Genomic DNA, 15,876 nt, shown 5'->3' with positions numbered 1-15,876 from the left:
GACATCTAGGCAAGTTGGTTTTGAGAATGTAAAATGGAGAGGAAAGCAAAGGACAGGACAAACTACAGAGAAAGCACTACAGTAGCATTGGATTTAGGAAACAGAAATCAGTAAGTACTGGTGATAAACTAATAATGGAATGAGACAAGTGTTGTTGATGGCTTCTGTACTACTACAAACATCTTGGTATCGATTATTCTAGTTTGACAAGAGTTGAGATGTTGTTTTAAAATATGAAGAAATGGTGTGTGATTGGCTAGGCTAATCATATCCCTAATTTTCTAAAATATTTTTCCAGTCATGCAGATTGGTGCTTTTGTATATTTAAGCACAACTGAAGTAAGAAAGCCACCTTTCAGCATCACAGAAAACACTGTGTATCTGATCAGTAGATTGTGAAAAGACTTAGATTTACAATGTTATCCAGAAAAAAACCTGTGCATTCATAATGTGCTTAGCATGGGCCTACTGTCTAAGAAATTGTGTTGCATTCCCAGAATAGTTTTATAGTTTTGATTAGTATTTTTAGGGAGTTATGTTGTAAGATGCAATTAACTCCTTTTCAGATCTTTAGGAGTTACTCATATTCCCTGATGACAGAATACAGTTCCTGAAAACCAAAAATACACAAAACCCAGCTTGGCATTCTCCTGTGAGCTACAGTAGACTCGGAGTAGGAAAAAAAAAAAAAAAAAAAATCAGGTGAAAAAAAAATGTCTATAAATTCCTTTTACTTACCTCTGCTCTGTTTTTCAGTGTTCCAGTGCCATCTAGTGGAACAAGAAAGTAAATTTTATGATAGTTCAATAGTTCCTTACTTTAGTTGACTACTGCAGTATGGTGAATGTGCAAAGTAATTAGTTACCATCAATTTCTGTCGATTTCTTTCTAATACATATGTATTTCTGACACATCTAAATACTGGTAACTACAATGTTAGATTGATTATACATACTATATAGCCCACCGTAACGTGAAGTCATCTCATATTACATACTGTTGTGAAATGCATGCCCAGATAAACGCTCCAAAAATCAATGAAGACACAGGGGATTTGAAGAGTTGTACTTAACGTGAGAAAGATATAGTTATGGCTCTGGCTGTGGTCTTGAAATCACCCCTAACATTGCCCATCAAAAGGCGGTAATGGGAGTAGCTATTGTAGATGTCCAGTCTCTAAAGAAGGGCTATTACTGGTTTGCTGGCAATGTGAGACAGGTATCATGGCAGTAATGAGAGAGGAGATGGTTTTATTAAAACATTGTTTGGTAATTGGGGTAATTGCCACAAGATAGAGCACAGGAAATTCCGCACCAACATGAGAAAGAACTTCTTCACAGTGAGGGTGACGGAGCAGCGGAACAGGCTGCCCAGGGAGATTGTGGAGTCTCCTTCTCTGGAGATATTCAAGGCCCGTCTGGACACCTACCTGGGCAGCCTGCTCTAAGGAACCTGCTTTGGCAGGGGGGTTGGACCCGATGATCTTTCGAGGTCCCTTGCAACCCCTTCAATTCTGTGATTCTGTGTTTGCAGTCATATAAAACCAAGGTGGAGAAGCATCAGGGGACACTGCAACCAAAATCATTGGTGCATACATGTCTGTGAAAGCATGTGCAAGCTTAGCAACAGCTCTTATCACTCTTGCAAATACACGGTGGTCAGAAGCTCAGTCTGTGACAATCTCTTCTGTAAGCTCTTCCGTGTTGGTACAAAGCCAGTACTCTCCAGTGTTCATTGGAACAAGTACATAAATAGCATATGGCTGCTCGCTACTGCAACGTACTGATGAAAGGAAATCAGCACATTTTTTTAAATGGAGTTTGCATTTGATTTTGGATAAAAGGGATATTTTCTGTACAACTGACCTTAAAGTGACTTTATATACATACTAACATAGCAAGTATATAGAGTATTTTATTTTGACTTTGTCTTCAAATCCAGTCTCCGTTTCTTATGGTTTCAGGTGTAAACGGTATCAGACCTTTCTCTCAGCTGTGTTTTGTTCTACATTATAGGCACAGCTGATAGCTCAGTCAATCGGTCAGGCTTTCAGCGTGGCTTACCAAGAATTTTTAAGAGCAAATGGAATTAACCCAGAGGATCTCAGTCAAAAAGAATACAGTGACATCATCAATACCCAAGAGATGTACAATGATGACCTCATACACTTTTCCAATTCAGAAAACTGCAAAGAGGTAATTTTCAAATTGATCCATCTCTTTCAGAGGAAAGTAGTTCTCAGAAATATCTTTTGAAATTTTAAGGATGGTTTGACATCTCAAGATGCATTGTTTCATCAATACTCTGCTACCAAAATCAGCTTTGTGAGCTTTTAGATTTTTTTTCCCCAGGTTCCTTCTGCTTCCTTTCATCCAACCAGTAAAGTACATTTACATCTGAATTAAATAAGCTTTGTGCTTACACTAGTTGCAGTACACAGTGTAAGGCATTTTTATTTTTAAAAAAATGTATTGATACAGAAAGAGAGATGGCAATCCATTTTCATGCCCACTGTAAGTGATTTCTTGCTTAAAAGATACAAGAACCATGTGTCCAGGATGCTGAGGCACTGAGCAAGCTAATTTCTCTTCCCCTAGTAGAACACCAGCAAAAATGCCCCTTGAAATGGAGTTTCACACTTATAATGTGTGAAAAGGCAAGAATTTCTTTTAAGTACCCCTTAATTACCTAAGTGTAAGTCTTAACACGTATGAAATAGCCATATATTTCACATTTCATACATAAGGCACTGTAATACTGAGCATTCTAAACGAGAACATGGTAGGTGCAGCTGTGCCCAGATTCTGCTGTCGTCTTACACTGCTACAGTGTGATGGGGGTTTGGCCCATGTTCCAAAGGCAGAGCATTTCCATGCTGGGTCCTAAAGCAATCTTATTTTAAAATGAATTGCATTTGCTTACTCCTTCAGTCACAACTTTCCTAGTTATACTCATTTTTTCTAACATTACAGATTCTCATACAGAATGTGTGTTCTTGGGAAGAGAGCATTTTTAATCCATACTTGCAGATAGGAAAGTTAGGATTTGATGTGTACTTTAATATGACTGCAATCACTAGCTATCAATAAAGGGCGTTTTTGTGCATATAAACATGAGAAAATATTTCTCTTGTAGCAAACAAGGTAAAATTTAATTGGACAAATCTTGGTTTAACTAAAAATCAGAACAAAAAATATATAACATTTCAAAGTGATTCAAATCTGTTGTGTTTTTTTTGGTATTTTTTTAAGTGTTAATCAGGAACAAATGAGATGCTGTTGCTCAAATTTAGACGAATCAAAGCAAAAAGTTATTTTTCTTTTTTCCTTCTCTTTTAATTGCAGCTCCAGCTAGAAAAACAGAAGGGAGAAATTCTTGGCGTAGTGATTGTGGAATCTGGATGGGGATCCATTCTACCCACCGTTATCCTGGCTAACATGATGAATGGAGGCCCTGCTGCCCGTTCAGGAAAATTAAGCATTGGAGACCAAATTATGTCTATTAATGGGACCAGTTTAGTTGGTCTACCTCTTGCAACATGTCAAGGGATTATAAAGGTACCCCAAACTTAAAACTATATGTTGTAGATTGTAAGCCATTAGAGATGTGATATTCTGGCAAGCAACCCTGTAGATGTCCAGCAGATATGGTTTTTCATATTGCTATGAAAAATAAGTAAACCATGACTAATAAGAAGCAGGCTTAGAAAGAGAGATTTGGGGGTGCTAATGTACAGAAAATTAAGACTGGAAAATTTAGCTACAGCTCTGTTACTGGACCAGCAAACAAGGCCAGGTCTGAAATACCTTCCCAGCATAAGTTACTTAACTGTCTTCAAAGTTTCAGGCTTCCCCACATACTCCAAATTAAAATCTGAGGATTAAAATCAGTCATAGAATGGCTTGGGTTGGAAGGAACCTTCACAATCATCTAGTGCCATCCACCCTGCCATGGGCTGGGATGCCACCCACTAGATCACGCTGCCCAGGGCCTCGTCCAACCTGGTCTTGAAAAACATATCTACTATGCTTCTCTTGGGCTTCATGGAGTTGAATTGATGGGAAGCTGAATGGGGAGCTGGTAGACTGCAGGACAGTTCAAGTGAGTGTGTGAAGATTCCCCAGACACGACTGAATCTCAGAATGGATTATCTTTAATTGCTGAGGCTAAATCTCTCTTCAGACACGTAAAGATCAGCAGCAGGACATTAATTAGCCAGAGGCTGGTAAAGGGCAGGCATTAGTCAATTTTAGTCATTCTTGAATTGAAAGATTTTATAGTAATTAAAGCTAAGGCTTTGATACATTTTGTTGGGCCAAATAACTTAGGAAATACAGTACGGTTAATGAAATAGGGACACGTATCTCAAAGTTAACAACAGATTTCTATTAATTCTAGCTGTTGTTTCCCAACTACATTCTGGGAACACTCTCGTTACACTTTTGTAATTAGAAAAACACTAATGAAAGAAAAAATTATGATCTCTTCCAGAAATACTAACTTTTGGGATATTTTACAGGGTCTCAAGAATCAGACGCAAGTCAAACTGAACATTGTCAGTTGTCCTCCTGTCACTACTGTCCTCATAAAACGGCCAGACTTAAAATACCAGCTGGGCTTCAGCGTACAGAATGGAATTGTAAGTTTTCGTGTTCACTGATTTTATTTTTGAGTAAGAAACACACCAAAATACTGAAAAAAAATCCTTGCATGTGTTTGTCCATGCATTTTGAGAACTTATTTTTCCTGGTTAAGGTATAAGCTTGCAAACACTTGCTGGCCTGCTATAGTAGACCTTTATGTTACATCCATACATCAAGGAGATGTATACAGCATAAACATATGGGCATAAACCTTTTTGCTGACAAAGATTTCTTCATTTGTTAGCTTTTGGAGGTTGGATATGTCAGTGTCTGCCAACTGTCTCTAGCAGCTACTGCCTTTACAGCCATTTATCTCTACCTGGAGCTTCTATACAGACCCATAACATTTGTTATTTTATTCTGTGCTTTCATTTAATTAACTGGGAGTTCAGTTCACATTGATATACATCCACATTCCAAGACCTTAGTATTTGTACTCTGATCCCTTAATTAATCAAAACTTTAGAATCAAGTCTTTGAGTAATATATTGGAAATGGACAACGCCAGAAAAACAAGTACTGCCATTACTGCCATTCTTGAGGAATTCTCCTACATAATAGTTAAAAGATTTGTAGTCCAGATTGCTTGGTGCAATACCTGGATCAGTTTGTACATGTGTAACTCTCTCATTAGCATGCCAGATTTGCAAGGAAAGCAGTTATGCAGAAATAGAGTTTTGCAATTATAACTTAGCTCTGATCCTATTACTTTTTTTTCTCCCTTACTAAAACTTCAATCGTTCTTCTGGTATGCAGAATTTATTTGGATCACATGATGGTAGGCAGCATCCTAAAAAGCAAGCAAGAAAATATAATTGTGACAAGCTAAAAAGAGGATTGTGGCCTAGGTATCTCTTCTCTGCATGTGGCTGTTTCCCCGTAACAGCAGCATATAGCAGGATGAATGTGACAGATAACACTCACCTAGTGCTCAGAAGCCTTCTCTCGTAGTTCTTCCTTCACAAGCCATTCTCTGGTACCTTTCCAAATCAAACTTCCAGGACACCACTAGCTCAGTAGCCACCCGGCCTTATTGAGAGCTGATATTAGCATTAAGGACTGCCTGTAGTGCAGGACCATCATCATCTCCTCTTCCTCCAGTCTACAAAAGAAAATAATTAGGCTACCTGCACAGAAAACCACATTACAAAGGACTGTGGGCTCTGGTCCCCTGTTCTGTCAAACCCATCCATTGAATTTACCAGCTTTCTGTTTGCCACCCATATAAGAGCAGCATGTATCTCTAAAGGCTATCTTTTATGTCTTACTGCACTTTGGGAAACAAGTGGCTCCTTACTGGATTCTCAGCTATGGTAGCTCTCTCTAAGTAACTACTGTACTTGCTTTAATTGTTCCTACCTAAGATCATATATCATGGTGTAGTCACAGCAGAGATTGGTATGAGGAACACTGCTACATGCCTTTGTCCAGCTGGAAGCACTCTGAAGTGATACCTCCCCCAGGCTGACATCCTTTAGAAGCACAGGCTTAAAGCATTTGTCATGTTTGGGATTAATGCTTTGACACTTGAGTAGACAGAGGTCTGTAAAAAAAAAAACAAATGAAAACAAACAAACAAAAATCAAAAGTGTGTGGTATTTCTGTCCTTTGCCTTTCCTTAATCCCCTTTTCACCTACGTATATGTTTAGCGGGTTATTGCTGGTAGTGCACTCAGTGTTAGCAAATCCCAAGTGTTGGGATAAAAAGGATGATTAGGATGGGATCTGGTTTTACAGGACATCACAAAAGATGCTGAGAACTGCATATAACAGTGTGAGAGGCAGAGATTTATTTCCTAATTGGTACCCTTTAGGAACCTCGTATATACAGCTGGTGCTATGATACAAAGAGAAAACATTTAAGGAACAATGAGCAATATTATGGTCTGTTTATCCGCTATTTTGGGAGCACAGCATTACCAGGGGTTGGGGTCAGGGCTGCAAGAAACAATCAGGCCAAAGTGGATTAAAAGAATCGTATCGCATGTCCTCACATGGACAGAGGCAGTACCAGCCTGTGAGACGATAATCGAGTCCTCTTGCCCCAGCTAATTATCTGCCATGTACTTGGAGCCTCAGTTTAGTTATTTCTACAGACCATGGCCATTTCCTTTCCTGGTGTGTTCTGTCCAAGTACTGGTCATTTGTCATATTCACCACTGCGGATGGTCACAGTTCATTGTGGTTACATTAGCAACATTTAGGTGACATCCAATGTAAAGTTTTACCAAATTCAGCATAAAAATCCTTCACAGAAAACAAAGAAAGCCTTGTAATACATTCCATTTATGAAGAGTCTGTTTGAATATAAAAGCCAATGAACAAGAAGGAGAGATTAAACACCTTGTGTTAGGCTACTATGTAGACGAGTTTTTGGTCCTTTAATTCCTTCCTCAGATACAATCTCCTGTACTTCACTTAACATTTTAAAATACGACTGCAAAGTATATCTCTTTAGTAGTTTGACACCAAACTTTTAAAAAGCAGTTTTCTAACTGCTGGCAATTGTTATAAATGTTGATGGGAAATAATAACCTTATTCTTTTTTTGGCGCAGCATTAGCACAGTGAAGAAATAAATAGCTTGCCAGATAGGGTATAATTAAATGCTTCCTTTTGTTATGATATTACCTCATTATGCATGCATCTGGTACTTATTTCTGTTCCTCTTCTGATAACAGTTTTGTGGTGGTTCCTTTTCACCCTGCTTATCTCCTCTCTGCAGGGTGTACGGCTATTGTATTTGTGAATAGCCCATCTGAGCTGGGTTTTGTCTTCATAGGTTATCAGGAAGATGCAGAGACAGCAGAGCAGATGACTGCTTTGGTTTGTGCGTTCTGTATAGTCTAATTAATGCAAAGCCTGAAGTTGTGTTTCGGGGAGCGCTCGTGGAGCCAACTTTGGGAAGTTTTAGTTAGGGGACAGCACAACTGTATAAACCACTGTTACGTTTGCAAAATTTCTCTTGCAGTAATAACACAGGTTTTCTACATGGCTCTTGAAAGTTACTTCTGTAGCTTCATTGCACATTTATAAAAGGAAATTGAAATTTCAACTCTAAAGCATTAAGAAAAAAGTAAAGTACTGTGCGTGTATATGAAACAAGCAGCAGAAATGTTGTATGATGGGGAGGTGAATGGAAGAATCTATCAGTCATCTTATGAGAATTATTAAATCAAATTTCCTTTAAAATTGGTTATTTAAATGCAAATTATCCTCTCATACCACATCATTTTCTTGTTTTCTAGATTATGAAAGATGTGTACCACCAGTTGTGTTTTTACTGCCGGTAATCTACCACTTCTCAGTCAAGATCTGACTGCTCAAAACACTTCCTCCGAGAAATATATCTACCCATCCCTAACCCAACAAAATTCTATCTAAAAATACAGTAATACTAGGTAAAATTTAACAGAACAGATAGTTAGCTTATTCTGTCTTCCTTGCCTTCATTTACATTTGTTTAAACTGTCTGGGGCAAAAAAAAAAAAAAAAAGGGCTTAAATAGAGTAGCATAGGAGTGAGACAAGGAGAAACCTGGTTAAATAGGTTGTATTTAGGTATTTACTCAGAATAAACAGTTAATTTGCCTTGTACTGATCTATACTTAAGGTTCTGATATAAAGTGGGCAGTTGCATTAAAACTGATTGAAGCTACTGAAGTTTCACGGGTGATTCACTGCAGCTTGTATACAACATTGCAGAATATCTAACAGCTGAATGGATTCACTAGTATGGTTTACTTGTTTTTTTTTTTGCTTTCTGTTTACACAGTAAATAGAGCATAGGCTCTTGCTTACACAAGATCCAGATCAGTCATGCTTTATTTAATCATCATCTAGCTGATGCCATAATTCAACAAGTATAATAGCAAGCTAAACAATCCTGGCTAAGAAGAATCTCGTCTACCACTAGTACTTAGTGGTACTGCTCATCTTAAACTTGCCAGCCTAACCTGTCTCATCTCCAGGAGCTGGAGACAGAAGCCATAAGGCTGCTTTCAGTCAGTCACTTGCAAATACAGGAGTCACATGAGTCTGTGCTGTAAGTACAGTATATTTCTTTACATCTGCACTGTATCTAGCTTAACATGATCTGTGAGGCTAAGCAGAGCCACTTGTGATCTGCATCTGTTTCTCTTTTTACCTCATTAAAATACTTAACACTTACAAAAAGGAAGCTGAATCCCTTCCCTGGGGAGGGATCACATTCTTGAATGAGGGTAAGAGACCCCTTCCTATATCTGAGACTGTTAAAAAGACTAAATTTACTGATAGTATTAAAAGTGCTTTGAGTGCAACTGAACAAAAAGTACTCTGGATGGATTCGCAAGCCATTATCTTTTGCTTTATGCCAGTGGGGTTAAAGGTAACATTTCCATTTGCTCTGAAAGCTTTTATTTCATCTGGTTGTATGGTCTCCGTATTTTATATTATACGGTGAAAAGTGTATTTATAGCGTTTCTTTTGGCACAGTCTGCTTTTGTCCTGTCAGATGACTGACTGTATTGTATGACAATCACCAACATCAAGGAGCAAACTTTCACAGTGAGTTAAATAGTTACAGTAGAAAGTACATATAAAGAGTCAGGTGAAGATCTACGTAACACAGCTTGTCTTGTTACCTGTACGATTAAAAGGTAGACTACCTGCAAAGCAATACACTGAAAATCAAGCTGTAGTTCTGTGAAGACTCCTGTTGGTTCCTCTAACCCTTATAGTCCATCCGAAGAATGGTTTATGAACCACAGTAGGTAGAACTCAATCACTTATTTTAGACTGGATGCTGGAAGATAAGTCTTACTGCAGGATAAACTTTGTTTTCTGAATGCTAAAGAAGGTTGTGTGGTTTTGTTTATTTTTAATTCCAAAAAATATACATATATTTCCCATCCCTGTATCAGACAGCATGACCTTTGACTAAGAAAGAATTTCATTTTTCCTAGCACTGTTAACTGTGAAGAGGAATTTAAAGGAAACTGCTAGTGTAATACAGGAAGATATTGCTCATCCACAGACATAACGTGCTTATCCACATTGTTTTCACCTTCATTGTATTCTAGTTTGGCCATCTCCCCACATACTATGTTAGTTACAGAATTAGATTATAAACTCACTGGGACATGAGCCACATCTTATCATACTTATATTTAGCTTTGAGCAAACTATCAGATCTCAGCAAATAATAATTCTTGGCATATGATTATAACCAATGACAGTTACTGCAGAAACAGCCATCATCACGTGATATTCCTCTAGTAGTCATTTTTTTTCCCTCCAAGAACAGGTTTTTCTCAGTAAACAAAACATAAATCTCAGCAGTGCTAAGCTCTGCTCAGAGATTCAGACTATACATTATCTGCTTTATTTTGAAGGACTTAAGCTCATGCAACACAATTCAGCAATAATTTCTATCCAGTACACATCTGTCTTGTCTGTCAGGGGCCCTGTTGTAGGACAGATGTTGCTGAGAAGACAATTTTTTAATGAAGATCTCCATGCTGCATTGAGCTTTCTTCCTTCTATACACCATGCATGTTGTAACCTCAGAAAATTTTAAATATCAGTGTCTGCTAGGACTGTGCCTGATAAATGCAGTTTTTGTAGAATTATTCCTCTATTGTAGCGGGGCATAAAAGTCAAAACCTGTGGTTATTTCTCTACTGCTACCTGTGGCTGCCAGTTGGAACAGCAGCCTGATCTGCCTTCTTCGTCCTAAGCTCTCTCTAGTCAGCAGCACTATAAAATGTGAAGAAAAGCAGTGGCTCTGGAGAGCAGAGTTCCCTCTTCCAACCTGCAGAGGTACAGGAAACAAGCTGTCACACTACACTATTCAATTAGCTTGCTGAGGACAGCCTGTAAAAAGAATTAGAATGTTCACACTTGAGACCCTGCTGTCAGCTCACTGCCTTTCAATGCAGAATGTCTGTATGGAATCATCCTTTCCTTCAGACTAAACCAGTGTTTCTGCAGAATTAAGGATTATGGATTAAGCTTTATGTCATTTTTTTCCACATACATGAAAAATTTGCTGTTATAGATGAATTTTTACTCTAGTACTTTTTTTACTTGCCATTATTCAGAAAGAACAATGTGTTAGTTTGCAGAAAGAGTCCAGATGGAACAGCCAGAAATATTTAAATCACTTTCTTCTCCTATCCCAACAGTATGTAAAAACTTAACTCTTCCCACAACTCCATTTTTGCATGGCTGCTAGCTGTATCACTGTACTAGGTAATCGCATGTTACCAAGTCATAAGAAAGAAAGTAAAAATTGTAATTTCCAGAAATTTTGAAAAACAACAAACCATTTAAAACCTCACAGTACTGCTTATTACCTTCCAGTACTATCTTCTGGAGCCACCATGATATCACCTCTCAATATTATGCATTAAATAGTAACTGCTACATTCTGACATTTCTAAACTTTAATAACCTTGACTTTCTCTTGGCAGATTTGCAGCTTGATGCGAGGTGGAATAGCTGAGAGGGGAGGGGTAAGGGTAGGTCATCGTATTATTGAGATCAATGGACAAAGTGTTGTTGCAACTGCTCATGAGAAGATAGTACAAGCGCTGTCTAATTCAGTGGGAGAGGTAAGAAAACTATTAAATACTTATCAAAGATTTAAAACTGTTGAAAGAATATATATTTCAGTTGGGAAAAATAGACAACATACTATTAATACCGCCACCTCAGTAGATTGGAGTTGAGCACTAATAACAATTAACAAAACATCTTTGAACAATTATATATATATTTAGTATGTTTTTACACCTGTTTTCAAAAGTTCATGGCATGATTCTGAACCTCAGCCTACTGTTTGAATTAAACCAGTCAGTTAAGGGAAGAAATCACTTAAGCACATTAACTATGAAAATGTCTCTTAGCTAACAACTACAGCATCTGCCATAAAAATAAATTAATATTCAAAGACCTGAGATTAAAATTTATATGTATTTTAATCCTTTCACTTCTACTGAACATTTCCAACTTACCTTAGAAATAATTTAAGACATCTCTCTCCAGCACTTTTAGAGAAGTCAGCGATGGATGAACAAGATCCTTTAGTTTATCAAAATCCCTACTGATTTTAGTGGTAGGATCATACACAACCCTGGCCAGATCTTCCACTAGGCTCCTTTGCCATAAATCAGAGGTAACTTGTTTTCCTGTGGAAAGTGATACTTGAAAAAGAATACAGAATACATGCATGTTGGCAGGAACAAAGCTATATAGGTTTCAACAGAACCTACATACCTTTGTGATACCTGTTTGTTGCACATTTCACTAAACATGAGGACATCATGCAACTTGTTTTTTGCAGCATGAAGAAACCAAGTTATCAAGGCAGCATGTGTCTGGTGAGGTTCTATAGGTACTTACAGCTGTTACTAAGTTTCTGACAACACCGATTACCTGATGTCCTATTTATCTGTAAAATCCCTCTGATGCTCATCACAATACTCTCTGCAAAAAGAACTTAAATATGCTAGTCATGAGAGAACCTGTTTCACCAAACCCTTAACTGACGTTTAAGTGTTGGGTGATAAAGATCAAGTTGTGTGTTCAAATGTTCATCAACAAGGAGAAAACACACATAAAATTACCCTCCCACAGGGGAGGAAAGTACAAGAAAATCCAGGTTCAGTTAATATCAGAACAGCAGAATCAGTTTTCAAGGAGGTTTGTGCTGCTTCATTAGAAATGGCAGTAATCAGAGTAGAGTATAACAGTGGACAGTGTTTAATTATCTTTTCAGCTGTAGAATGTTACTTCCTGGCAGTTGTCATTGGAAAAAAAATAATCCAACAGAACAGCTCATCGGAACCAGAGAACTTTTAACTAGAAACGTTGGTAACATTCACATCTCTAGGAACCAGTGGGAGAATCAGGTTGGGACTTATGAATTACTTTAATAAGTTAGCAATTCTGTTAATTTCTGTGTAAATCAATCAACAGATTCATATGAAGACTATGCCAGCTGCCATGTTCAGGCTTCTAACTGGGCAAGAGACACCCCTATACATCTAGCTTGTGACTCTCTTGCAGCAACATAAATAAATGATTCCATCAGAGCTGAAGCCCTCATAGCTGAAGAGAGCTTTGTATTTTGTATGAATGAAAGGCTTTGAAGCTGACCTGAGGACTCTGACACAAGGAACAGACAGGTGTCTGCCTTTTCTCCTTCCTTTTTATTTCTTTGCCAAAAAGTAATGAGAAGGATGGTCAAAGACAATAATCACCAACACAAAATCTTTGTAAAACACTTAAGTATTTTGCAACATCCTCTAAACTCTTTTCTCATAAAACTTAAAACATATTTATTTGTAACCTTTATGTGGAGTGATGTATGTATGTCTGTCCTGTTTGATAACATGGCGAATGTGAAAACTTGACAAATGAGACTGCAGAAAATGGCAAAGATAAGCAATTAGACAAAGCTATGGCTGCCTCAAGCTAAAAAAAAATCCCAGTCCCATAAAGCGGTCCACTACTGATGGCATGGTGTGATTTTAAAACTGGTGCCAAATAGATGGTATTTCAGTGGAAAGGAATGTGTGCAGTTAAAACTTTTAGATTCTAATGTAAAGAGAACCACTGTAGTACTTGGTATTGTTATGACAAGTGTAACCTGTTTGGCAAGGTGTGAACATAAATATGTAACAAGTGTTTCATATGCTAAATAAAGAATAATTGCCACAAGATAAAAATCAAAATATTTATTTAGATACATATTTATTTTTAATGCTTGTGATTTTTATGATTTAACAGAGTGATTTCATGGATAACTTATTGCACAGTTTTGTGTAATGTATGTGTTGGGCTGTTTTTTTTTTTGTTTGTTTGTTTTTTTTAACTTTTGCATATTACTTTTTTGTTTATATTAGCTCTAAACGGGAAAGCCATGCTTACCTGTTTTCTGTTTTTTATAAAGCATTCTTATTCCTGAGGCAATGTGTTTTGAATGTGAATTGTTTTGACAAATAACCTAGCACCATCAGCAGTATTAGATTGTGTGTAGATTAAAAAAAAAGTAGTAAAGTTGTATTCCTTATGACATAAATGTTAATTGGTGTAACTTTTTGTCTAGGTTTTTTTTGGGGAGGGGAGGGGCAAAGTCTTGAAGAAAATACACTGTGACTTAAGAAGCCTTACCATGCAGTAACTAAAGAGCTTTAGATGACTGTACTTCAAGGAGTAGTGTGTTGCATGCAACTGACCTTAGGAAAGAATTAACCTACTATCACTAATAAATCTGAAAAAATAAATAAAGCTTGCTTATTTTGTTTGTTGTGTAAGTTTACATAGTAAAAAAACAACTAGAATATCATTTAATTCTTCAACTAAGTGCAGTTGCAAAGGTCACAGTTTGTTTTTTTTTTAAAGGGAATTCATCTCTTGAGTTAACAGTTCATATATTAGTATTATCATCTTTAGAGTAGATGTTTTCAAATAGCGTACCTGGTTGCCACTGGATGTCACTGTAACTTCACATCAGTACAGAATCATGCTATACTTAAAATACATTAAAATAGATTATTCTGTAAAACTTAAACTACCCATCTTCAGCTACATTCATTTGTGACCTTTTCACAGTGAAACTGTAACATTACTGACAAGCACTGCTGCAAAAAAAATTTAAACCCTGAAATGTCAACATGTGGTAGGTTCTTTATGAGAACCTTTTCTTTAAGGCCTTTTCCAATTTCCTCTGAGAGAGCCAGATGAAGCTTGCACTGGAAGACATTGCTGGTAGACCTGTGTTTATGCTGCAAATTAGCATCAAGATTACTTTTTTTTTTAAAAAAAAAAAGATAATTTTAAATTAATCAAAAATGCAGCAGAGCCACAAGGAAATGTTTTAGTAATACAATTATCCAAACTACTAATTGGAATAACAGTTCTTTTTTCAAAAAAAAAGTTTGTGGCTCTGCTAGATAAAAATTCACCTAGTTTTCTATCACTTGGCATTTGTAAGTACATAAAATCTTTTCAGAAATGCAGGATTTCAGAGACTTCTTCCTTAATGCACCTTCTGGACACAATTCACAGAGTACTTAAAACATCAGTTTTCAATAGCACATACTACTCCAACTAATAAACTCTGGAGCATTCAGAACAAAGTAAAAACAATTCACACTGCAACCTTTAGTATAATATAAAAAGGCAACATCTTGAGGGTGGGGTGGGATGGGCAGGGAGAAGGCAGAATAATAAGAATTTAAATACAACAGATCAGTTAGCCTGGCATGAAAGACGCTGGAAAAACGAATTAGAAGCAGCACTGTATGTGCATATGAATCACCTTTACATTTCTATCCAAATCAGTTGTTGAAAAACCAAAGTCCAGAAATACTTTTTATTAAAACACTGATCATAGTTAAAACACTTTGAGGTACATTAAATAAATACAACTTTTAAGTTGTACAGCCAGTCTATGGTGGTTTTGCAATGGTTTTCAAGAAATGCTAGACATCATCAACAGCATTTCTCTAAGTACAGTGGAATATACGCATTTCTGGTTGAGAAAACATTTGTTACGAGTTTACTAATAAATCAGTTAAAATTTTTCAAAATGCAGGGCTGAAATTTACATTCAGAAAATCAGGTGTTCTCTTCCTGCTGTTGGAAAAAAGTAGAATTCCAAAGGAAGACACTTTTTCCATTTTAAGCCATCCACTACTTGTATTTCTCCCAAGTCCTGGTTTCTTCCTTAATTCTCTCTGCTGGAATCACATACCTGTGAATATTATCAAAGGATGGTTTCCCGGGAAACTCCAATTAAACTGTGAGGCCTGTCCCGCTCTAACCTGCGAGTGATATGGGACCTGTGTAAGAAGGCAACTGGAGAGCTCAGAGCACCACAACTCTGAAGATGAAGATCTTCTTGGAGCCGCTTTCTGGAGGTATTCGCACTCTGCTGGGAACTTGTAATAACCTGTTCATCAAAAGGGCAGAAACGGAGAAGGGAAAAAATGTGGAAAACAGTGAAAACTGATTTCATTTAAAAGGTTCAGCTTCTGAATATTACATTCAAGTTACCTAGTGATGGAACTCCCACAAAGGAGTTGTGTCTTCATGCAGCCACCCAGAGTCTAGCCCACTTGTGTTTTTACAGCTGGTCACAGCTGAGTACGGCCTACTGGCAAGCAAAGTCAGGCTTGAAAGGCGTCAGGCCTCACACCAGTACTGTAGTATTATATCAGCAAAGGGGCGAACAAGTATTTGTTT

The 15,876-nt window shown here is 37.3% G+C and overlaps 2 protein-coding genes across 10 annotated transcripts in view; one reads left to right on the top strand and one right to left on the bottom strand.

The window, feature by feature from the left end:
• APBA2 (amyloid beta precursor protein binding family A member 2) overlaps positions 1–13,931 on the top strand; it is a 98,888-nt gene extending 84,957 nt beyond the window's left edge. For 2 of the 5 annotated variants that reach the window (XM_035553858.1, XM_050712966.1), the window contains 5 exons: positions 2,016–2,195; positions 3,345–3,557; positions 4,520–4,639; positions 11,097–11,237; positions 12,604–13,931. In XM_035553858.1, coding sequence (XP_035409751.1) covers positions 2,016–2,195; positions 3,345–3,557; positions 4,520–4,639; positions 11,097–11,237; positions 12,604–12,675 — 726 coding nt within the window. In that variant the 3' untranslated portion in view covers positions 12,676–13,931. Of the gene's footprint in view, positions 1–2,015; positions 2,196–3,344; positions 3,558–4,519; positions 4,640–7,890; positions 8,195–11,096; positions 11,238–12,603 lie in introns of those variants that run through there. The other 3 variants (XM_050712968.1, XM_035553863.2, XM_050712967.1) reach the window with 2 other exon arrangements.
• A 936-nt stretch (positions 13,932–14,867) lies between these two features.
• Positions 14,868–15,876, bottom strand: part of ENTREP2 (endosomal transmembrane epsin interactor 2) — a 137,959-nt gene continuing 136,950 nt past the window's right edge. For 3 of the 5 annotated variants that reach the window (XM_035553865.2, XM_035553866.2, XM_050712969.1), the window contains one exon: positions 14,873–15,583. In XM_035553865.2, the coding sequence (XP_035409758.1) occupies positions 15,398–15,583 (186 nt within the window). In that variant the 3' untranslated portion in view covers positions 14,873–15,397. Of the gene's footprint in view, positions 15,584–15,876 lie in introns of all 5 variants that reach the window. The other 2 variants (XM_035553867.2, XM_035553864.2) reach the window with 2 other exon arrangements.

Source organism: Cygnus atratus, chromosome 11, assembly GCF_013377495.2.
Source record: "Cygnus atratus isolate AKBS03 ecotype Queensland, Australia chromosome 11, CAtr_DNAZoo_HiC_assembly, whole genome shotgun sequence".
In the NCBI taxonomy this organism is placed as follows: domain Eukaryota; kingdom Metazoa; phylum Chordata; class Aves; order Anseriformes; family Anatidae; genus Cygnus; species Cygnus atratus.
The sequence above is the reverse complement of the archived record's forward strand: the minus strand, read 5'-3'. Positions and strand labels throughout refer to the sequence as shown.